This window comes from Anser brachyrhynchus (genome assembly GCF_964034855.1).
Source record: "Anser brachyrhynchus genome assembly, chromosome: 6".
NCBI classification, from domain to species: domain Eukaryota; kingdom Metazoa; phylum Chordata; class Aves; order Anseriformes; family Anatidae; genus Anser; species Anser brachyrhynchus.
Window position 1 is genome coordinate 13,981,997 of NC_137700.1, and position 23,381 is coordinate 14,005,377.

Genomic DNA, 23,381 nt, shown 5'->3' on the forward strand with positions numbered 1-23,381 from the left:
ATTTGACAGGTTATTCGAAATATCCTTCTGTAGCCAGCAGAACAAAAATGCCCAGCATGATGGAAAAGTACATTTAAACTGTCAGCAAATCAGATTGCCAATCTGACACTGCTTTTAAAGCAACAGAAATGATCTGTGAGTGTGCGGAAGATGTGTCTCCTGCTGTCTCAGTTCTGAGAGGCTGTTAAGCAACAGGAAGCTAATGAGGAATTTGATTTGGACTACAGTAAAGCCCCAAAAGGTGAACAGACATGAGTAGCTACCAGAGAAACATGCTAAGAATCAGTAGCGTCAAAACATACCTCAAGTTCCTGCTCACTGAAAAATTAGATGAGAAATGAATGCAGGCATGAACTTGAAGGTGTTTGGAACAAGAATAGATTTTGTATTCTTACAATTGAAAAGCCGAAAATGGTGTCTTTGAAGAAAAAACAATACTTCTCCAGTTGGTTGTGGAACATTTTGACAGGCTTCCTCAAAGGAGCAAAGACAAGATAGGACAAAAATGATGCCAAAGAGCTGGGAAGAGAAGCGGTCATTGGGAGGGGAAGAATCTTCCCAGGTCTTGTAGCTGCTTCTTGCATCTCAGAGATGGATACCAGTGCAGCATTTGTAGTCCTCGCCTAGCCTGTGACTGGCAGAGCAAATGTCTGAAGGATACAAAGAAGAGACAAGGACAGATTAAGGTGACACACAGAGCAGACGCAGGCATAGCATGAACAAAACAGGAAAAGAAATTTCAGCCTGAACATTAAGAGACTACTCAAGCCATGAATTTTATTGGACAGCAAAGTATTCTCCAAGGGGGGAAGTGGAATTTCCATTGGCTCAGCCATTTAGAAGTAGAGGTATGTCCTGCAATTTCAGGGTTGGAAGCCACGCTATAATTCAATAGCTCTCTTTTAAGTCTAACTGCATAACTGTCTATTACAACTAACAAGAACATCAAGTATTGCTGGAGCTACCATAAGCCTAGGCATAAACCCTTGAATTACTTTCTATCTTCTCCTTCTCATCTATTTTTCTGCCTCTCTCTAAGCATTACTGCCAAAGAGTGAAGCAGCATGAAGTATGGGTGCAGTGTAAAAACAAAACAGATCGTTCACCATTCCTTGAAAAAAGCGTTAGGACAACCATTTTTAAAAAGAGGTTTTGCTTTATTAAACACAGCTTTCACAGAAATGGATGGGCACACTTTCACATACAGCCCCCATCCCTCATCACATCTGTCCCACGCATGAAGTTTTGACTTCAGGAATGCATTACCATGGACAGGTTGTCCCTGGGGGCTTACACCAAAAGCCCATCAGCTGATGGGGCTGAGGCTCGTGCCCCCCGCACTGCTGACCAGAGCTGCCCAGCGGGCACCAAGCCCTGCCTGCCCCCTCAGTGCCACCCCACGGGCACCACCAGCCATGGGATTTGCCAGCCCCTGCCAGGACCCCCTCTCTCCTCTGCTCTCCAAAGCTCCTGTGTGTGTTTTTCTGTGCCTTTAGCCTCACCCATGTGCCTGTCTGCCTATGGAAAGCAGACTGCGGTGCCTAGCAGGAAGGGCAGGAAGCTCAGCTACCACTGGCACACAGCAATACAGGGCTTTTGCCTAGTGGCCAAGGCAAAATGACTGATGTTTTCTCAATAATTCCACTCATGCGATAATTTATTGGTTTCTGTTGGACAGCCCCACTATTTCATGCACAGAAATACATCTGAAACGAAGCTCCTGTAAATGGACTTTACCTTCTATCTTCTTCCTTTTCCCTTATCACACTTCTAAAGATTTTAACATACTTGTCAAAGTAGGTGAGCTTCTACTCTGAACAAGATCAGATAAGCAGGTCTTTTAATCGGAAATGATGTAGGAGAGAGACACATAATTAGTTTAGCACTAAGTGCTAAAAACTATCACCATACCCTTAAGAGGACAAGCTCTCTGTTGCAAACATTAAGTACTTGGGCTATTAAGAAAATTAATATTTTGCAGATATGAGGAACTCTAACTCTCTGAGTCATTGTGTTTGGACTCCTCCTATCAGAAAGTTGTTCTCCTGTGGAAGGAAGACTTTTAAGGACACCCAATTAACTTAAGCCCATTGCTGACAGCAGGCTGCATCATAGCAGTTGTTGCTTCTCTCTCTCTGTAAAATCATCCTGTTACTGCATCAAAAACAACTGTCATTCCAAAGTGCAAGGACTATCAATTCCATAGGTAGCAGGACAAGCAGGCACAGACTGTATATAGCCATTTTTTCTCTTTCGGTACTCATTTATTTTGATTTTTGGAGAAAAAACTTTCTCATTTTCCGAAGTTCCCAACATAGGTAGATCTGTCTTCTAAAGCTAAACTGAGTGTTAGAAGTGGGACCAGTTGGTCGTTCTAAATCCCCCTCTCCCTGCATGTTCAACTCTGATATCATCATCAGACTTGTAGGTTTATATGCTTATACATGTGGTATATATTTTCTGTTGTTTCTGAAACCATGAAGATCCTAAACATAATTTCCCTTCCTGGGTTCTGGGCCTTTTGGGACTCAAGAATAAATTCCTGTACATGGCAAAGCAGTTATCGTGACCTGCATATTCCTTCATCTACAGTGTCTAGAACAAAGTAAGAAGTCCTGGTGCAGTCAGCTCTGGTCTTTCTACAAACCTAAAACCTTCTCCTTCTCCTTGACATTAAAAGTGGCTTTCCAAAACTGCTTGTTATGCACCAGAGGACGAATGAATTACATCACCTCCTTCACGTTCCTCCACTCAAATCAAATAAGCATTACATCTTCTATGCTTTGGGATAAAAGAACAAAATTTTTAAAGTCATCTCATTTCACCCTGCAGTCCCATCCCAAATATAATTATAAGTTTTTAAGCCAAACACCAGGGTGAAGTTTTTTTTGTTGTTGCTTTTTTTTAATCTACTGTGAGTCCATCAACTCTGACCACCTTTGAAGGTACATTTCCTCCCCATTAGTTCCATCTAGTCAAAGAACCTCACGTAGTGATGACGCATCTCTTGTAGATAAGGGTATCCACTGATTTGATTTACTAAGAAGGCTAAATTTATTATGCAACATTTTACAAGTATAATTCTGCTTTCCCTTGATGGTAATAAATTCGATATCAGTTCCCCTGAGACAAGAGAAACAGTCCCTTTATTATCCAGACATGACCCCCAGAGCCAGATTCCATTTTAGAGACGGGAAATAGCCATATCTCTGATTAAAAGGGAAACTTTAATCAAATAAAGTGCCTCATCAAGCAAAAGCCAAGATTCCAATACTCCTGACTGCAGCACAGCAACGATCCAAAGTCAGATCTGCCCCCAGCCCATTACCACTTACTGCAAACGTGACATCCATCCCAAACAGGAGGTACAACCGTCAGGAGTTTCCATGTCATCCCAGGAGCTGCTCTGCCAGTGCCCTGCAGAAACATGTTCTCGGGCTGCTCCCCAGGCTCTGTTCAAAGACCCGAGGAAGATGGGCTTTGGGGCATTTGGGTACGTTTTTGCGCATCTAGATCAATTTCAAGGGTGACAAGTAGCCTAAACCATGCAGCCAAGCGCAGCAGCCCTGGCCTTCAGCTCAGCACCCTTCCAGTCAGACTCTTCTGTTCTCTCTGCTCCTACACTCTGAAGCAGACTTTTGGAGCGTTAGGATACTGGCTCCTTCAGAGTCCCAGCTCAAGAGCTCTGTCCCTATTGTCAGTGGTGTATTTCTGTAGTTTTACATCGGGCAATAAACAAATACGAAATAACAATAGCAACGACAATGTGGATGTCCTGGGGTACTATGAAGTGTACTTTAAGCCTCCACTCATATGTAAGCACAATTCTGTATGCCGCTCCATGCAGAGATCTGTCTTAAAGTCTTGCTGGTCATCTAGACAGTTCTCTTGCAACAGAGCAAGACTCTGCAACTGACAGATAAATCACCTCCCTTTCAGCTGCGGAAGCCCAGCTACGCAAGCAAATGAAGGCGCCCGAACTCCACATCCACCCAGGAACCGCTGGGCTGGGAGATCCAGTTATTTCACAGAGTCTTCGGCAGATAGCCCCCTTGGATCAGCCCACGTGTAACGTTTCGGTTACGGGAGTAACGAAATTTCCCCTCTGCTTCGTGGAGAAGCCACGAAGCAACACCGAAGCCGCTGCGCTGAGCGATGCCGCCCGCCCCGCGGGGCTTCCAGCCGCGGCCCCGGCCGGGCACAGCTCGGGGAGCCGGTAACGGCCCGGCGGCCGGCGGCTCGTCTCGGCTGTCTGTCCGCCCGCCTGCCTGCCTGGGCGCTACGCGGGACGGGCACGGCCTCGGTCTCTGCCCCCTGCCGCGCCGCGGGGACCCGGGACGGTGTCGGAGGGGCCGAGCCGTCGACGGGCGGCCGCCGACCCGCGGAGGCTCCGTGCTGCCGCGCCGTCGGGGCGGCGAGAGCACCCCTGGGGGCGGGCGGGCAGGCCCCCCCCGTGCCGGCCGGCCCCGCAGCCCCCTTCCCGCGGCCGCTGGGCGCCGCACGGCGGGGCGGGGCGCGGCGGGCGGGCGGGGGGGCGCGGGTGGGGTTTCGGTGCGCGGCGCTTATTAGTGTGGTGATGGAGGGACGGCCCCGCCGAGCCGCCTCGCAGCGGCGGCGGCGGCGGCGCGGGCTAGCGGCGGCCGCGGGGAGGTGAGCGGCGGCGGCGGCGGCGGCGGGCGGCGGCGGAGGAAGAAGAAGAGGAGGAGGAGGAGGAAGAAGAAGAGGAGGAGGAGGAGGCGGCAGGGCCCCCCCCGCCGTGCCCCCTGCGGGCGGCGGCGGCGGGGCGGCGCTGCCGGCGATGGCGGAGGCAGAGGCGGGGGCGGCGGGGCGGGCGCGGGCCGCCGTGGCGCGGCTCTCGGAGGCGGTGGGCGAGCGGCGGCGGCGGCTGGGCACGGCCATGGGGGAGGCGCGGCGGCAGCGGCGGCTGCTGCTGCTGGTGGTGTGCGTGGCGCTGCTGTTGGACAACATGCTCTACATGGTCATCGTGCCCATCGTCCCCGACTACATCGCGGCCATGCGCGGCGGAGGGGGCGCCGCCGGCCCGGCCGCGCCCGCGGGGGCCAACGAGAGCGGCGGCGGCGGCGGCAACCGGAGCCTGCTGCCCGCCCGGTACCCGCCGGCCACGGGGGGCAACGAGGACGTGCAGATCGGCGTGCTGTTCGCCTCCAAGGCCATGCTGCAGCTGCTGGTGAACCCGCTGAGCGGCACCCTCATCGACCGCGTGGGCTACGAGTTGCCGCTGCTGGCCGGGCTGGCCGTCATGTTCCTCTCCACGCTCACCTTCGCCTTCGCGGCCAACTACGCGACGCTGTTCGCGGCGCGCAGCCTGCAGGGGCTGGGCTCGGCCTTCGCCGACACGGCCGGCATCGCGCTCATCGCCGACCGCTACTCGGAGGAGCCGGCGCGGAGCCGCGCCCTGGGCACGGCGCTGGCCTGCATCTCCTTCGGCAGCCTGGCCGCGCCCCCCTTCGGCGGCGTCCTCTACCAGTTCGCCGGCAAGCGGGTGCCCTTCCTGGTGCTGGCCGCCGTCTGCCTGCTCGACGGGCTGCTGCTGCTCGCCGTCGAGCCGCCCTGCGGCGCCGGGGCGCGGGCCAACATGCCCGTGGGCACCCCGATCCACCGCCTCATGGTCGACCCCTACATCGCCGTGGTGGCGGGCGCGCTGACCACCTGCAACATCCCCCTGGCCTTCCTGGAGCCCACCATCGCCAACTGGATGAAGGAGTCGATGGGGGCCAGCGAGTGGGAGGTGGGCCTCACCTGGCTGCCCGCCTTCTTCCCCCACGTGCTGGGCGTCTACGTCACCGTCCGGCTGGCCGCCGCGTACCCGCACCTCCAGTGGTTTTACGGGGCCCTGGGCATGGCCATCATCGGCGCCAGCTCTTGCCTGGTGCCCGCCTGCAGGAATTTCGGGCAGGTCATCGTTCCCCTCTGCGGCATCTGCTTCGGCATCGCACTGGTGGACACGGCCCTGCTGCCCACCTTGGCCTTCCTGGTGGACGTGCGCCACGTCTCTGTCTACGGCAGCGTCTACGCCATTGCGGACATCTCCTACTCCGTGGCGTACGCCCTGGGGCCCATCGTGGCCGGCCAGATCGTGCACACCATGGGCTTCGCGCAGCTCAACCTGGGAATGGGGCTTGCCAACGTGCTCTACGCCCCTGTCCTCCTCTTCCTCAAAAACGTCTGCCAAATGAAACCCTCTCACTCGGAGAGGAACATCCTCCTTGAAGAAGGACCTAAGGGACTCTACGACACCATCAAAATGGAGGAGCGCAAAGGCGTGGGCAAAAGCCTTCGGCCAGTGGGTGAGACAGAGGAGAATGGCACGGACTCTTACCACAGAGACCTGGCAGGGGTGTCTGAGGAGGACTCGTCAGATTACGAGTACAGTTAGGTTCTCCCACGCAACCTGGGAACAAGGAGGGACGCGTGGGAGAGGGGAAAGGAGGGGGATGAGAGTATTACTGCATTCTGTTTCTGTACCGATGTGCAATATATACAGTTTAACCTTTGTCATGATGTAATGGCTTTCTTCTTCTAGACTTATTTTAATCGGTATTTCCTTCAGCATTCTGGCAAGGTGTGTCTGGGGGGGCAATCCTGAAGAAAATTATCAGGGTGATCATTGGCCTAAATCTAGGGGGGGTCCTTCCAAAACAAACAAACAAAATAACAACAACAACAACAAACAAAAACCAGCCTCGTAGCTGGGATATAATTGTGCAAAGTTTTCTCGAGCTGAAACTGTGTGACATAATGTATATCTGTAAAAAAAAAAAATAGAAAAGCAAAAAAGTCTGTGTAAAATTTCAAATGGTGTATTCAGGGACTTAATAAATCTGGTGTACATATACTTAGATTTTCAGTTGGTTTCATATATTTAAGAAGAGCAACAACTATCACAATGTCTTGTTCTTCCTTGGGAATAAACTGAAGTATTGTACTTTTTTTTTTCTCTCTTGTGCTGCTCTCCGGTAAGTGCAATATGCTGTATTATGTTGAAGTCCGAACTACAAGAATAATAGAACCTGAATAAATGGAACTGAAGGGGATCGATTGTCTTTGTTTCGTTGTTGTGGGCTGCTCGAGGGAGGGAGCTTGGTTTTACTCAGTGTAACCCCTACGGTAACAATTCCTCCTAACACCGATCGCATCGGGTACCAAACTGCCCAGCAGGAAAGCCCCGTAGGAAATGCTCTCGTTCATTCTTTAAAACATACGTTAACGGGGCCGAGCAAACAACATTGCACTGCCAACACGCTGGCCGTCGCCTAAAAACGGCCCCGTGGTCCCAACTCGTACTCTCACACGAATTTAATTTTAGTTTTCCCGATCATGAATTGCAAACGTTCCGCAGGTCACACTGCCAGCAGCTAGCAATGCAGAACCGCAAAACGCTTTTCGTGGTGCTGAACGCTGCCGCGATCGCACTGAACGCGCCCAGCGCAGCCGGTGGAGGTTAAAGAAAACAAAGAAAAGCGGGGAGAAGGGCTTGGGCAAACGGTCGCCAAAAGTGGAAGCCTTCGATCCATCCGCAACGGAACCTGGGCGCGTGTTTTGCTCTGCAAATTTCTCTCGAAATAAACCAAAATCGTTTATTTTAATTCCTACCTCGTTAGGAAACGAAATAAAAGACTTAATTGTCGAGAGAAGCAAAGCACGGACACGAACAGCCGCGGCAACTACTGAAGGGCTTTCAGCCGTCCCCGGGGAGCCGGGCGCGGCGGAGGAGCTGCCGCAGAGCCGCCCGGGACGCGCAGCCCCGCAGCTCCCGTCGGGGCGGCCGCGCCGCCGCTCCCGGGGCGCAGAGCTCCCGAGAACAGCGCGGCGGCGCCTTGACACGGCGGGGCTGGCCGAGAGCAACGGAGCCGAGCCCCGTTCCCCTAATCCGCAGCCTCCCGCTTCGCGGTGCGCTGCAAGCCGGGCGGTGCCGCACGGCCCTGGGCCGGGCCCGACGCTGGCGATGCCCCCCGTGGGCAGCCCGTGCCGCGGGGAGCTGCGGGCCCCCGGAGCTCCCCCTGCCGCCTGCGGGGAGCTTCTCGGCTGCCCCCGGCGGTGCTTGGGGCGGGCGGCGAGCCTGTTGCGCGCAGCGGGAGGGGTGGGCAGGGCAGGGCCGGGCCGGGCCGGGCCGGGCGGTGCCGGGGGCGGGGAGGAGCCAGGCGGCGGCGGGGACGCGCCGCGCTCCGCTCGCCCTCGCCCAGAGGGGACCCGGCCGCCGAGGAGGTGGCGGTACCCCGGCCGGAGCCGCCGCGGAGCGCCCCGAGCAGCAGCAGCAGGTAGGGGCGGGCGGCGCGGCCCCGACGGCCAGAGCCGGGCGGGGGGACGGGGGGACCGCGGGGGCTCGGTGCCCTCCCCGGGGGCACCGCGAGGGAAGGGCCGGCGGTGCCCGGGGCTGCCGTGCCGGGAGCGCTCCCCGTGCTCCCGTGGCGGCTGCGAGCCGCGGGGGTTCCTGGCGGCAGCAGCGGGCTGCGCGGGGCCCGACCCCGCCTGTGCGCCCCTGAACTTTGAGCGTTGGTCCCCGGAACTTTGAGCGGGGCTCCCTGACACCGCCGGGGCAAGCACCGGCACAGGGGGGAGCGTAACGCCCCGGTGCGAGGTACGGCAGGCTGCCTCCGGGTCCGACCGCACGGAGAACTCCGTGTATATAAGCACAGTGCTTACAGCACTGCCTGTCTGCTGTCAGCTACCCGGGGGATCAGTGCCTTTTGTTGCGGATTTGAGCTGCTGCTGGGAGCTGCGGGGAAAGCCACCGGCTCCCCAGCCTGCCGTGACTCGCAGCCGTCCCGCTAAGCCGCTCACCCTGGCCTGCCAGCTAAGCTAGCTGTAAATAAAAACAGCTAGGATTATTTTTTTCTTTTGCTTAATAACTTTGACACTGCACCTCACAACTATCTGAGTGAGCAACTTTGAAGTTATCGTGCATTTCTGCAGGATTTTCTCTCGTGTCAGTTTTCCTTGTTCAATATTAAGCAAATATCGGATTGGGTGTGATGCTAAGCCGGCAGCTGCCAAACCAGAGACAAAGCCTCAGTTCATCCACACGACAGAGGAAAGTACAGTTTGCTCTATCACCACCAAACTCTTTATCATACTCATTTTACAAATATGTCAGTCTGTTATAGCAATACTTCCCATGGACTCCAGTATGGACCTGGAGTTTGTGTGGTATTTACTGCAGTTTGACAAACAACATCAGCAAAGAAAGAACAGAAGTCCCAGTGAGGAGAACAGCAAAGCAAGGTTTTCCTCTAGGGGAAAATAGGGTCTCTGAAGACAAAATGGCTGCTTGGTATTTGAACGCTGGGGGGGAGCTGAAGCCAGCACAGCTACAAGTGAGCAAGCCACCGTCTTCCAAGAGCTGCAGGACGTGTCCATTATTTGCAGAGCTTTGAACCTGTGTTGCTAGGAGTAGAGTGCCCTGCTATGTGATGAGACTCATGTAGCACACGAGAGGGAGTGGAGCAGTGCAGCGGGTTAATGTGGCCTTTCAGCAAGGGAAATCGTCTCTCACCTGGGTTGAAATCCTGAGCAGATGACAGATCAACATGAGTTTGCCGTGTGGCTCATTGCAGTGCCCCAGGGACATCTCTCAACCTTACACAACCTACTTCACGGCACATGGCCCCACTGGCAGTGCAGGACAGGATCAACACAGGGTGTCAGTGACAGTGTACAAGTTGTACAAGACTGCAATCACCAAGCCAGTTCCTCAGGAGAGGAATAACACGAAGCCCTCCCTGCCCATCTCTAACCAAACCTCTTCATTTCACTTCACACTGAACATTTTATCCAAAATGTTTTTAAAAGCTGCTGTAGAAGTAATTCAGGTGCCCTTAATTTGTAGTCCCAAGGGTTTCAGAAAGAAAATGACTTTTTCTATTTAGTCAACAGATGCTTTCTTTTATATTTTGCTTACCCACAGTACGAAGTAATTAAAAGGAAACTCCTGTGATCTGTCAAGACCTGTCTGCACACACAGAACTACTGCTGCTTTAACCGTACCACTGTAACTGAAGGACAATGGCTTGGTGTGGGCACTATTATGTGAAAAGAAATATGTCTTGGTATAGCTTATTCTTGTACAGAAAATGAGTAAGAGGCATCTTTAGAGCTGAAAACTGAGATAAGCACAATACCAGAGAGACACGCGCAGAAGTATTTGCTCTGTCACAGATGACTTCTGCGACTTGTGTCAGGATAAGCCATCTCCCTGGATAAGTAGATGCTATTTGGAAAGGCTGCTGGTCGGAGCGTCTCAAACACAGCGTATGCCACTTTTCCCAGCCCTCCTGCAGCCCAGGAGCTATGCCCCGAAGCACCCACACCCTGTGAGCTTCCAGCCTGCAGAGGGAAAGGCACATCTCCATCGAGCCCCTTTCTACTGCTTCCACGTCCCTAACACGAAGGTGACAGCACCTCACTGTGTCAGTGGATCAATACATTTAAAGACTGCAGTGCTTTCAGATAAAATGGTAAAGGGAGGACATATAAGATCTGTAGATAGTTAACTGCAACCTCATGGCTACTTGTGCTGACACAAGTATATTCACAGAACAGCCACCTCTCTCCTCCAGCTAATGTCTAACAGTAATACAAAGTGTGCAGACCATGACACAATGCATTGCAAAGTAGATAAGAGTGAGAAAATAATGCTCGCTGAGAAGGGACTGTTTATGCGCATCAGATAGTTTTGGAGAAATAAATTTATAGCAAAATGGGACAAACAGACTGTCAGAGCAATCTCCACAGGGCTCAGATCAGCTAGCTTTGAATCTTGTACTTCTATTTCTCTTCAGTTTTGCATTCTGAAGCTTCTGTGTATGCTTGCGCAGGGAATACTTCCCATGAACGTTTTGATTATAAATAATGGGTACTGACTGGACTTTAAATCTTTTCTATTTCCAGAACTGAGGCGTGAGGCTCTGTAAGTGCCCCCAAGTGACTTCAATTTTTGTCCTCTACAAAAAATATCAAAAGAAATGCAGGAATGCCTGTCCTAGAAAAAAACATGCAGAAGAAGGAGAAAGATTCGTCCAGTAAAGATGAGACAGTAAGTGACTGTTTTCAGGAAAAGAAAAAGAAAAAAAAAAGAAAAAGTAGGTTCAAGATGGATTACTTTTAACAGCTGTCAGTAAGACTAATGCTGTAAATTAATGTAAATTAATTAATGTAAATTAATAATTAATAATGTATAAAATAATATAATAAATATATAATATATAATAAAAATATAAATATATAATATATAAATATTATAAATATAAATATATAAATATATAATATATAATAAAAATAATAATTAATAATTAATAATGTAAATTAATTTAATAATTGTAAACCAAGCTCTGTTCTAGAGCTGTTTTCTTTATTTCAGGGAACACTACTTAACCTGCAGCAGTTTATACTCAGGAACTAATATTAGTGCTTCCCATATCCACATGCAGTCCTCCTCCCAGCATCCCAAGTGAAATATTGCAATATAACAAACATATGCATTACTACATGGGCAGAGATGGCATATAGTTATTTCTTAACAGTACAAAACTATGAAACTATCACATATGATTCATTTGCAAGTGGGTTTAAAAGATGCCGGATGTTTATGCCTATCATTAGTCATTTAAATCCCTTTGTGTTTAAAGCTTTTTTCCTTAAGCAGACTCATGAAAATGTACAATAACCTTATCCAGAAAGGACAGGGCAAACTCGAGTATCAAAAAGAAATTTGGCACATTTATTTTTTCTAGCCACAAAATCAGTGACAGAACAGAGTCCTGACTAAATACAGCTTGAAACTGAAGAATTACCATTCTTTTATTTCTGAGATCCAGGGAGTATTAAAGGCTGAACTGGATTTGCATCTCCGTTAGTAATGGGTAATCCAATGACACTGTTTATGAGTATCTGTCATCCTCAGTTTCTAGATAGGGAAATGCAGCACAGCACTGACTTTCCTGTGTCTGTCACAAGGCAGTGTGGGGATTTCAGCTCAGAGGACACCCACTCCCTGCTGTCTGTTCGGAGCCCTTCCTCCATCCTGCTCCCTCCCTGCATGGACTGGCAAAGGAGTCTGCAGCTAGCCTTGCTCTGAGCAGCAGGTGGGACTAGGTGACTGCCAGGCATCTCTTCTGAACGAAATCATGCTGTGGTCATACAACCTTCTGAAAATGAATGTCTGTTACATCAAGTGCAAGTGAAAAAAGCTGAACTTCACCTGTTTAAGGAGACAGGCAAAAATCTAATAAAAGGAACAGACTCTCCAAAAGTTTATGGTCCACACTCACTATTCTTTCTCAACTGGGAGACACGTCCACCTCCATGAGGATCCGTGCTTAGAGCATCAGACCCTCTTGCAATTTCCCAGTCCTTCATGGATTACTTCATTGCCTGATTTTCCCAGTGCCTCCATAATTCCTCTGGCTTTTAAATGACTAATTACACTTCACTTGCTTAATTTTACATTAAAAAAAAAAAAAAAAAGAAAGGAAGGTCAATTGTCTGGACAGCATGAACATGTTTTCTTCCCATATCCTATTGGTTTCCTTTAGCAAACAGGATAAGGATAAAGCAAGTATTAACAGACATGTTTTTTATCACATTTTCCGGGAGTGTTTCAGGCTGACCGACAACAGAGTTTTGGCAGGGTGACACTCAGATTTATTGAGGTTTCTCATTACGGTCTTCTTGTATGTAGTCAGTGCTAACAAACAGGCAGACCAGCACATTTTCTATTTCTGCAATTTTATAACCAATCATGTTATCAAATATTAACCCAGGGTTTTACTGATCACAAGCTAAGTACATTCTTTACTAATGAAGTACCTTCTCATAATGAATTATTTTATTATGTTTGAATGTATTTGAAGATTTTCCCAAGTCTAGTTCAGAATATATGCTTGTGTCATGCCAATTTGTTTGTTTGTCCTAGGATTTCTAGAATTTTTACTATGGAATATTCTCTTTTTTTGGGGGGAATATTCTTTTTTTTCTTTCCCACCTGTTTCTTGTCATATCCATTTGAAAATTTCATTGGCCAAAGGCCTATAAATAGAGCTACTGGAGAGGCAGCACCACTTCAGGATTTCGTACAGCTGCATACTATGGCCTAAAATCCAGGCACTTTATGACCTAACGAAACTCCACTGAAGTCACACAATTACATTTGCAGCGATCAGTCATCTCAACTGCTAAAACAGAATAAGTGGATTCAAAAAGGGATGCAATATATTCGTCAGCAACAGGACTATCACAGCTATTAAATGCAACAGTCCTAACAAAGCCTCCAGTTTGTTCTAACCCACTGCTTGTGGGGTAGTGCAAGAGCCTATATAAGTAGGCTGGGCCTCCCCTGATTCCTCTCCATTTCCCAAAGCGTCTGTTACTGACTGCTAGCAGAAACTGCTGGGCTAGGCAGGCACTGGTTTCAGCCCACAGAGCCATTTTGATATACATTGGCCTGCACTTGCAGATCTCAAAATCAGTGTCCAGTCCATATACTACTACTACAAACCAAATACTACTACTGCTACAAAATGCTGCTGTACCAGGTCTACCTGGGATGGAGTTACTTTTTTCCACAGCAGCCCATAGGGCACTGTGCTTTGGATTTCTGACTGATAAACTGCTGATAACGCACCACTGTTTTGGCTGTTGCTGAGCAGTACTTGCACAGCATCAAGGTGCACAAGGAGCTGGGAGGGACACTGCCAGGACAGCTGACCAAAGGGATATCCCATACCTTATAATGTCATGCTCAGCAGTTTTGGGCTGGGTAGCTATTGCTTGGAGACTGGCTGGGCATGTCTGTTTGTGGAAGGTAGTGAGTGATTGCCTTCGCATCACTTTTTTTTTTTCCCTCTTTCTCCTCACTTTTTTTTTTCCCCTTTTCTTCTCACTTCTCCTGTTGGGGGAAGTGAGCAAGCAACTGTGTGGTGGTTTTGTGCCAGCTGGGGCCAACCCAACTGCGTATCAACATCCACCCTGCCTATCTAACAACAACAAAACAGGACATTTTGGGAACAAGCAGAGTTGCTTACTAATCTTTTTTTATGATTAGGTTGTGCCAAAACTTCCGGTTCCACCACTGCAACAGACCTTACGCATGTACCTACAGTGCATGAAACACTTGGTGCCAGAAGAGCAATTTAGAAAGACCAAGGGCATTGTGGAACAGTTTGGGATTGCAGGAGGCCTGGGGGAATCGTTACAGCAAATCCTCGAGGAAAGAAGGGAAAAGACAACAAACTGGGTAAGAAAATACAGATTAGAAAAATAATTGCTGTATTGGAAGATGCTCTTTTACAAACTATCTGCAATGTTCTATATATGATCACTGCTTTCTTTCAACAGGTCTCTGCAAAACAGGAATCACGTCAGGTTCTACCAAAGGGAACGAATATTTCAGACATATTAGGCTAGAATTTGCAAACAGTGTCAAAATCCACGTCATTATTACATTTTCAGGTCAACGGTTTGTTGAGATACATGAGGGAATTCATGCATTTCAGGACCCAGATGTAAGTGCTACCTGTAGGACTGTAGGACATCCTTTTGGGATGTAATTTCAGCTTTTCTCTTCAATGACAGTTAGACTCAATAAGATTTTTTATTCAAATTAAAAATGAAATCTGATAGGGCTATAAGAAGTATACTGTACACCCATCTAGCCAAAGCTCTGTTCTTGTCAAATCATTCTGGAATGGAATACTTTGAGATAGGAATTCCTGTTTAAAATAAGACTGCTCTTTGACATTCATTGTCATGGTGTACTAATGTAGTTACTCCAAAGTACCTTCTTGGTAGAATATACACACACATACATATATATAGCACACAGGCAATGCTGAGACCTCAGCCTTTAAAAAAGTCTAGGTTTCTCCTTTCCAAGACAGGAAAATTAAATAAGCTATAGATAAAATAGATTTCAAACTTCCACAAAGTCACAGCTCATCCTGCCTGCATTCACCATGTAAGAATATGGCAACTGGAAACTAGAAACACTGATTTTATTGAAGTCCTTCCACCCCAGCAAGGGAAAGAGCCACTCAATGGTTTCATAGACTCAGTGACATCCTGTAGGCTTGCTACTGATGTCAGTGAAGTGTTATTTTTCCTTAACTTGTCAGTTGTGTGATCCACTAGAATACTCTATCAAATTGTTTCCATAGTCAGAAAAAAAGGCTACAGTGCTGGCATTGCTTAGTTTCTCTTCTACTTGTTGCCTGAGGGCTCCACTAAATAATGCCCAATCTGCTTTTGTTATTCAGATCATAGAACTTCATGGTTTTGGTGGCTAACTTAACCATTTCTTAAATGGCATTCCTGTTAATGCCAAGAGAAAACTCTTCATTTAACCACTTAGAGCATGAAACCTTCAGAGGAAGGACATACAAGCATTTTCTGAAACATCTCAGCTTTAAATACTGGTTATTAAAAACAAAAACCTGATTCTTAAAATAAATTTAATTTTTTTTTTTTTTACCGGGAATTTTACTTGACGGGGTACAGCTCTGGTCTGTTCTCCTGAAGACTCCTGAGACTGTGGGGGAAGCATCTGTTCTAACAGCAATGAAGTATCTCAGAGGAAAGCTTTTTCTACTGATGCATGCATTCATAATTATTTTTGCATAATTTCATTGTTGTGTATAGTTACTATATGCAAAACATGCCCACTAAACTCAGACAGATCATTTCATCGTTTAAGGAAGTCCTCCATTTTCCAAACAACAATTCTTTAAGCCCTGCTCAGACATAAAGAATACCACTACCATACCTCTGTGTTTTTGATAAAAATGATTAGAAATATAGTCTGTCTGTCTGGGTCAAGCACTGGTAATTTGCATTTGTGTCAGTGGACACAGAGGAAATTCTCCAGGGGCCCTATTCACGTGCCAGTATCTCCAGGACCAAGCCATTAGGCTCAGAAAATTCTTTTCTCACTCTGCCTTTTTCAGGATGGTATCTGACGGCTAACAACAGAGCATCTTGGCATTGTTGACAAATATTTGTAGCCCCTTGAGGAAAGCCACTGCTAAGCAAAATTCTGTCTGCCTCTTCAATATGTCCCAGTCACTATGCAGGAGTCAGCAGCTAGAATGTTGTACTCCAAGATCTTTTTCTCGTAGAGGGAAGCAAACAACAAAATACCAAAACCACCACAATACAGGGCCTGTTTGGTTTTTAATGGAACATGCTGTAAATTGCCATTGATTGAAAATGGGATTATGGAATTGCGGCTGATTTCAGCTGAGCTGAGGTCACAGAGCCCAGACTGAAAATGCTCAGCGGCTCCATTAATCAGAGCCCATGCCTGACACCGGGGGCACCGAGCACCCACCACCCTGACTGCTGTTCTGCGTGTCGCTCCTAGCTCTAAGACCGTGTTTTGTCCCCTTCCCTCCCTCAGGTGTTTAACTACTGGCTGGATGACATGTACCTCAACAACCGGCTGCCTCTCCCAGTCAATTCCAGCCCAGCAATTATTTTTGCTCGTCAGTATTTCAAGGATGTAAATGACCAGCTAAGGTAACGTACTAAAAGTTTGCATCTTTCACTGAATGAAAGGATATTTTAAATACACTGCTTTTGCAAAGAGACAATCAACTTTCACTGAAAAATAAGGGCTGTAACTATTAAATGATTTCCCAGAAGAACTGGAGTTACTCATACAGTGATTCAGAAATAAGTGTCATTACTGTTGCATTTATTGCATGAAAAAAAATGTCATGGCATTTATCTTTTTTTTTTTTTAAAAAAAAAGGAATATATGCAAAGTGTTACACTGTATAATTCAAATAAACCTTTTTTTGATGGGAAAAAGAAACACTAATTTCTGACATGTTCTTTAAAGGAAAATAATCTGTAACATGCCATCATTATGACACTTACCCTGCAAACTGGAAAGGCCGTATTGGTATTAAATTGTCCTTTCCAAGTGCTCAAAAGGAAACACAGAAACACAGGGGATCTAAGAACAAGAATTCAGAAATCATTCCTCCTCAGGAACACGGCTTCCTTCAGGCCCGTCTTTCCCAGCTCCTGAACTGACCTTTCTCCTTTGAACTGTTACGGGCAATTACAGTCATTTCAAAAGTGGAAAGATAGAGGAGTCGCCAGGCACAGAATATACCTCTCCAGAAACCCCTAAAACAGGATTCCATTTTTCAGCCTTTGCCAAAACATTTTATCCTTTTAAACAGTAAACCAGATCAAATCTACTTTCATATAATGCAATTTTCCTCTTTGCTTTTAGCACTCTCTAGCTGCTCATTACTGGAAGAATTAACTGCATATGAATTTATGCTATTATAAACCAGCCAGAACCTCAAAGCCGATATGTTATTTTAACATTTTGCATAGACAGCCAATGTATCTCTTTACTTTACTTTAAACATAACTATAAATGCTTCCATTCATTACTGCCTGAATTTATTGTGCACACAGCTTTCTAAAAACCTCAGCTTTGCATTTGCTAATGCACATGCTTTAACATGGAAATATTTCTCTCAGAGCCTCCCATTCAGACACAATGTGAATGGGCAGTGTCAGGAAATAGTACACCTGTCTGCAGCCCTGCAGAAAGAATATCTGCTTAGGACAGGAAGCACTCTAATAAATTGGACAGCTTATGAGTATTGATATTGAAACCCATGGTAAGGATTCTATTAAATATTCAGCCTCTGCTCCCATTCTCTGAATAAATGCTTTCAGGCTTCCTACTCTAGCAGTTTAACCATTTGAAGGGCCCATCTCTAGGATTTCATATTTCTCTTGACGTGAATTAATTTAGGATTTGGGTGTAGGCAGGGGACTCTTCTTGCCAAGCCAGACGACTTTCTCTCCGTTTGCTGTGTTATCAATCATTCGGGCTCTCCTCTCTCTCGAAAACAGTCCAGCATTGCTGAATGACAAAAGACTGATGTCACTTCTGTCTGTTACTTGCAGGTTTGCTGCCAATCTTATTTCGGGCGTGCAAGACTATAAAACTTTACTAGACACGTAAGTAACTTGGAAGGAGAGTTGCTGTGGAGCCCTGCTCTATAGGGCTTCTGATTCAAGGGTGCTTTAACATGCCCAAAGTCAGGCTGTGTCCCACCTCTCCAACATTTGGAAGGGCTGGGGCTCCAGCACGGCTGCTTCAGCAATTTTTTATGTGCTTTCCGCTTTATTACTGCAGTCTAATGGCTTGGGGAAGGATGCTTTTTGATGCCTGGCAGTCATCACTTACACTTGTGCAGTGCAGCCCAAAGGACACACACAATCTTCCTAACAGAGCTACTGAGAGCACGCCAGGAGGGCCATGCTCCCCAGACCGAAAGAGCAGCAGTGCAGGAATGCAGCCCGCACCCCTACCTGGGTACCAGCCACCTGCTGGAGTGCCGTACCCACCAGGTACGGCACCCTCCATGTAGAACATCAGCCCCCTGCACCCTCACCAAAAGAAAAATAACGCATCCCACCAGAAGAAGGAAGCCTTGCCACGAACAGTCTGATTCAGTGGGTAATAAAAACAAACAGGTTGCATATTCCATTGTTACTTTCTGTATATAAACTCAGGACGGGAATCCATTCTTTTTTAAGTCATGAGGTAGCCCATAACAGCATTTTACAAAGCATCACCTAGCCTCACCCAGTGTGTTCCAACTTAACTGCTGAAGTCACTGCTCCCTGAAGAACAGAAATAGTGGCAAGCCAAGCACAGCAGACACCGCACCACAGTGGAGAAGGGATCATTTTCCTGGCTGGAAGTACAACAGGCCTATGTGATATGCTGTAACCAATGCTTATTTGGATGCAGAAAGCAAAATCCATGTTTAAACAACATAGTCCCTATCTTTTATGAATCAGATTAAAAAAATAAAAATTAAAAAAAAAAAAAACAGGAAAAAAGGGAAAGATATGTTTGATTTTTCACTTCCAAAATCTGACAGCTACTCAGAAAGTATAGAAGTAGTACTTTTTTAAGAAGTGCCTTTGTACAAGATACGCCATAGGCCAGCACTGATGTGCTATGAAGTACTGTTGCATACTAATGTAGTTCATTGCATCTTTATATAACAGCATCTGAGATGAGATAAGAAACCACATTACTCAACCAAAGGATAATTTAAATTATTATTTTGGCCTTACTACTCTAGAGCCAAAGACTCCTGTGATCAGATTTGCTTGCCTTAGATCAATAATCATTTAAGTCCTCAGTAGAGCGCTGTCGTATTATGATTACTGTTTGCTTATCAGCCCTCCTTTATAATTATGAGGACACTCTAATTGTACCATCTTTGGTTCCTTGTTGCTGCTAAGGACTTTCACCAGCGAGTGTGCTGCTAGCTTCTCCTGGGCCATCCCACATGCAGATGCGCACATCCCAGCCCAAATCCAAGTGTTTAGTTTTAACTGTGCAGTTATTCCATACAATTGCCAGGAATAAATATTTCAAAGCATGCCAAACTTGCTAATGTAAGACAGTCATAAGATCTTAGACATCTCCTAAATTGGTATAAAATTTTTGGTCCCATCAGTCAGAGTTAATAATTCCTTTCCTAACTGCTGCAATTACAGATTGTTTTATCTAAATCTACCATGCTAATCCACTATTTTTGATTATCATAGATGCTCTCTAAGACTTTTTAACACTCGTGTGCTAAATAACATGTTAAATACAAGAGAATTTCTGCATTATACAAAAGGAGAGAAGGGGAACACTAATAATCCTATTTTCTGATGAGGAACAAAAAAAAGGTTAAGCAACTCTACAAGGAAATAAGCGCTACAGAGACTTCAACAGCCAGGAACTGAAGCGCATATCCCTGGTTTAGAATTGCTGCAGTCCTAAAGAGACAGTTAAACAAGCTAAACTAGCATAAAATGCTACCCTGTACCAGCTGCTTGACGGTAACCGTCCTTGTGTGCTGCTTTGCCCTGGTCCCTTTCTGGCAGGCTTGAAGCTTTGTCCTTTTTTGCTGAGGGAAATCCTCTTCAGCACAAGATCTCCCTCCTCTTGTGGTCTCTGTAGCCTCTCCTGAGTGACAATACCATTATTTCCTGCTGCAGTGTCAGTGGGATATTTTACAATCCATAATCATAATTGCGATAACTTTTTTTTCTTGCCACTAAAGAAGCCTTTTAGGAAGCATTGTTTCCATATGCCTTCCAATTAAAAGGGAATGGGTTTTCGGTACTTACTTACCCATAGATCTAAGTAAGGATTTGCACATAAGCAAGGCCCTCTGAAAAACAGAAATGACCTCTGCGTTGCCCCAGCCATTCCTGTTCATCAGGCACGGCCCTTGGGTCCAGAGAGGATGCCTTCTCACACGCCACTCTAACCACTCGGCACAGAACAGGGCTGCTGTCATTTGCACTGAATTCCATTGCTATTTTTTTTCAAGGTGCTACATCTTTTCCAGCCCTCCTGCTGCTGCTGGCTTCCGTCCGGGCAAGTTTCCGGGGTCCCTTCTAGGCAGGCTTCCCAAGCACATCGCAAAGCTGCTCGTGACCTGCTATTTTTTCCTTTCCCACTAGATGATAATGCAATTGCTTAATGAATATGCATGAGGCTGCCAGGAATGATGTATTTAACTTTGGTATGGGAATTCATCTATTTCCCTTATACCGTAATCTCGTTTTATTATTCAATTTGTGTTGTACCTGATCTAATTGTAACAGAACAAAGGACAGATTAGATTTCTTTTCCTTTCTCTCTCTCTCTCTCTCCCCCCTCTCTCCCCTCTTTTTCTCTGGCTTTGTTTTTCTTCTTCTCTCTCTCCAGCCATGCTTTACCTGTTGATTTTGCTCGTGGACAGCTGTCTGGTCATCCTCTCTGTATGAAGCAATACTATGGACTCTTTTCTTCCTATCGTCTTCCAGGACATACCAAAGATACCCTTGTGGCCCAGAAAAGCAGTGTAATGCCAGAACCAGAGCACATCATTGTTGCTTGTAACAATCAGGTAAATGGGTGTTCTTTTTTTATACCTTTCTATATTTCTTAGTTTGTTTAAATTTACTCAAGAAGAGCCTAATCAAATCACTGTTCAGAAACACAATTAGCGTGCTATGTATGAGCTTGCTGCTTACCAAGGATTTGCTGTCAATATTTCCAAAAGATGCTTCTGCAGCATTTTTGTCCTTAGCCCACATTGTGTTCTAAGTACAGTGATGCAGAAAAGAGGAATGTGGCAGAATTCATTTGACTTCTTATTCAAACAAAAATGTTTATTAAGCAGAGGAGAAACCACAGCGGAAAAAAATCTTATTAGAGTGCATTTGCTGGAAATGCTCTTCTCTTGACAGTCAAGTATTGGCACACAATGCATGACATATAAACCACCTTCCCACGTAAGGGGGACTAAGTTATACCTGCAGAAGTTAGCACAGGTGCAAGCAGAAATACTGAAGCATTAGAGCAAGCTTGGCTCAACCAGCAAGTGCCCTCAAGCAGCAGAGTACATTGGCTGGGCAGAAGACCTTATCACCCAGCTTGACGTTGTTTAGCACTGCAGCTGTAGTGTACCCACAGGCCCTCTTTGAATGAAGGGGTAGATCCCAGCAAGTCCCTTTTCCAGGAAGTCCTGTTCTTCACCTCAATAGGAAGTTCTCTAGGTTCTGTAGGCCATTTTTAAACAAATAATACCATGGAAAGTATTTACATACTTTGTGGTTTTATCTCCTCATGTGCTTTTAGGCTTATTCAAATAACATATGTTTTATTTGAGTCCAATGTACCATGCAAGTCCTCTATAGCCACTGCTGTAAAAACCCAGCAGAGGTGAGCCCTGGGCCAGTCCCCGGTGGTTTTGCTCTCCGTGGTCCACAGGCCTGGCTCTCCAGGCAGGACTTCAGCACCTTGAAAACATCTACCCAGGTGAAGGCAAAGTGTTATACCAGTAATGGTCCAACACATCTGTGACTGTTCTTCTGAATTGTCTTTTTTTTTTTTTTTTTGCAGTTTTTTGTTTTGGATGTTGTCATTAATTTTCGTCGTCTCAGTGAGGGAGATCTTTTCACTCAGTTACGAAAGATAGCCAAAATGGCAGAGAATGAAGAGGAAATGCTGCCTCCAATTGGCCTGCTGACAACAGATGGAAGAACAGAGTGGGCAGAGGCCAGGACGATCCTTATGAAAGGTTAGCAGCAGCAATCCCAGCTTTCTCTTCTTCATCTTCTTGCTCCTCTTCCTCCTCACCATCATTGCCTTTCTTTGCTGGGAGTGAACCTTACAGCAAATATAGGACTGAATGTGCAACCTCACTGCTGAATTTTTCTGGCAGGAGGAAAGTCAATACCTGTAATCATTCAGATGTACGTTACAAAGGAAGCAGCAGATATGGTTTGACCTTGTGGTTGTGTATGTTTAAGTGTTACGCCATGTAAATAGCTCTCGTTCCATTTTCTGATTTTCATCACATAAATTGCATTACATCAGATTTTGTGATTTGTCTCTTTCTTCATATCCATTATGTACCAATAGGAATGATGTACCCTCTTAGCTTTTGGCAACTATTAGATATTTTTTGTCTCATCTAACAAAGGCACGTAACAGTTAAGTACCTATTGAATCTAGCTGTGTACTCTCTCTAGTCAATGGAGAAAGAGAGAAACTACCAAGACTGGTTCACCCAAATCTTAAGTAAGTATCTAAGAAAGGTGACACCAATCATAATCTGGGGATAGTTACCTCTCTCTTCCAACAACAGACAGCATTTAGCTGTCTTGGATGCTGGACTTTGAAGGCCTGACTTTGAAACAGATGAAAATAAAGGGTGGAATCAGTCCCCCCTATTGCTTCACACCTTAGATATTTCACCTTGAAGCTAAATGATATAAATGCCCTATTTTTACCCTTTTAGATGACTTAGGTATTCATTTTTCCCCTGTGAAAAATGTTAACTCAACTCTTTATTTCCAACTCAGCAATGCTATAGAAAAGTTTGCCGTTTTACCAATGCCATGGAATATACGAGAGCTGCCAATAGTCTCAAAACATTTTTAGCATCCCAGGGAAGATACTCCCTTTTCCTATTCAAAGTTCTCTGTGCTTATAAAGGCATTATATATATTGCTATATACACCCACTCCTGACTGATATTACAGGTTAACAACAGATTAACAGAGGCTTTAGGAAAGTTTTGCTTGTGCTTCTCGAATAATCAGCAGAATTAGAAGGTCTAACAAACCTGAAAGAAATTTCTCTGGATGGCAAACATGGGGAGGTTACTTCAGCATCAAAGAGGAGCCGAGCAACAAGTAACAGGATGTTAGGCAAGGCTAGAAGGGAAACCTTCAAAACTGCCGGCCCCAGTGGGGGCTGGCACACCTTACTCCTTGAAGAGCTGGAACATGTGCAGACATCATTCTGCCCCTGCCACTCTACATGCAAC

General features: G+C 46.5%; 3 protein-coding genes across 5 annotated transcripts in view; 2 read left to right on the top strand and 1 right to left on the bottom strand.

Moving 5' to 3' along the window:
- Positions 1–23,381, bottom strand: part of LRIT1 (leucine rich repeat, Ig-like and transmembrane domains 1) — a 138,755-nt gene that overhangs the window by 79,633 nt on the left and 35,741 nt on the right. The window contains exon 3 of one of the 3 annotated variants that reach the window (XR_013952921.1): positions 22,133–22,286. The exons of the other annotated variants lie outside the window; for them this stretch is intronic. The gene's annotated coding sequence lies outside the window, so the exon portion shown is untranslated. Of the gene's footprint in view, positions 1–22,132; positions 22,287–23,381 lie in introns of those variants that run through there. 3 annotated transcript variants of the gene reach the window in all.
- On the top strand, positions 4,694–7,053 carry SLC18A3 (solute carrier family 18 member A3). The gene has a single exon (XM_080597855.1). The coding sequence runs from the start codon at positions 4,799–4,801 to the stop codon at positions 6,395–6,397; it is 1,599 nt and encodes a 532-aa protein (XP_080453981.1). The 5' UTR covers positions 4,694–4,798; the 3' UTR covers positions 6,398–7,053.
- CHAT (choline O-acetyltransferase) overlaps positions 8,140–23,381 on the top strand; it is a 35,752-nt gene continuing 20,510 nt past the window's right edge. The window contains exons 1-7 of the mRNA XM_080597867.1: positions 8,140–8,279; positions 10,909–11,053; positions 14,060–14,251; positions 16,409–16,527; positions 17,947–18,000; positions 20,771–20,951; positions 21,950–22,127. Coding sequence (XP_080453993.1) covers positions 10,991–11,053; positions 14,060–14,251; positions 16,409–16,527; positions 17,947–18,000; positions 20,771–20,951; positions 21,950–22,127 — 787 coding nt within the window. The 5' untranslated portion in view covers positions 8,140–8,279; positions 10,909–10,990. The remainder of the gene's footprint in view (positions 8,280–10,908; positions 11,054–14,059; positions 14,252–16,408; positions 16,528–17,946; positions 18,001–20,770; positions 20,952–21,949; positions 22,128–23,381) is intronic.

Excerpts from the sequence above, each read along its gene's own strand:
- SLC18A3 (XM_080597855.1), top strand. The coding sequence starts at position 4,799 with ATGGCGGAGGCAGAGGCGGGGGCGGCGGGGCGGGCGCGGGCCGCCGTG.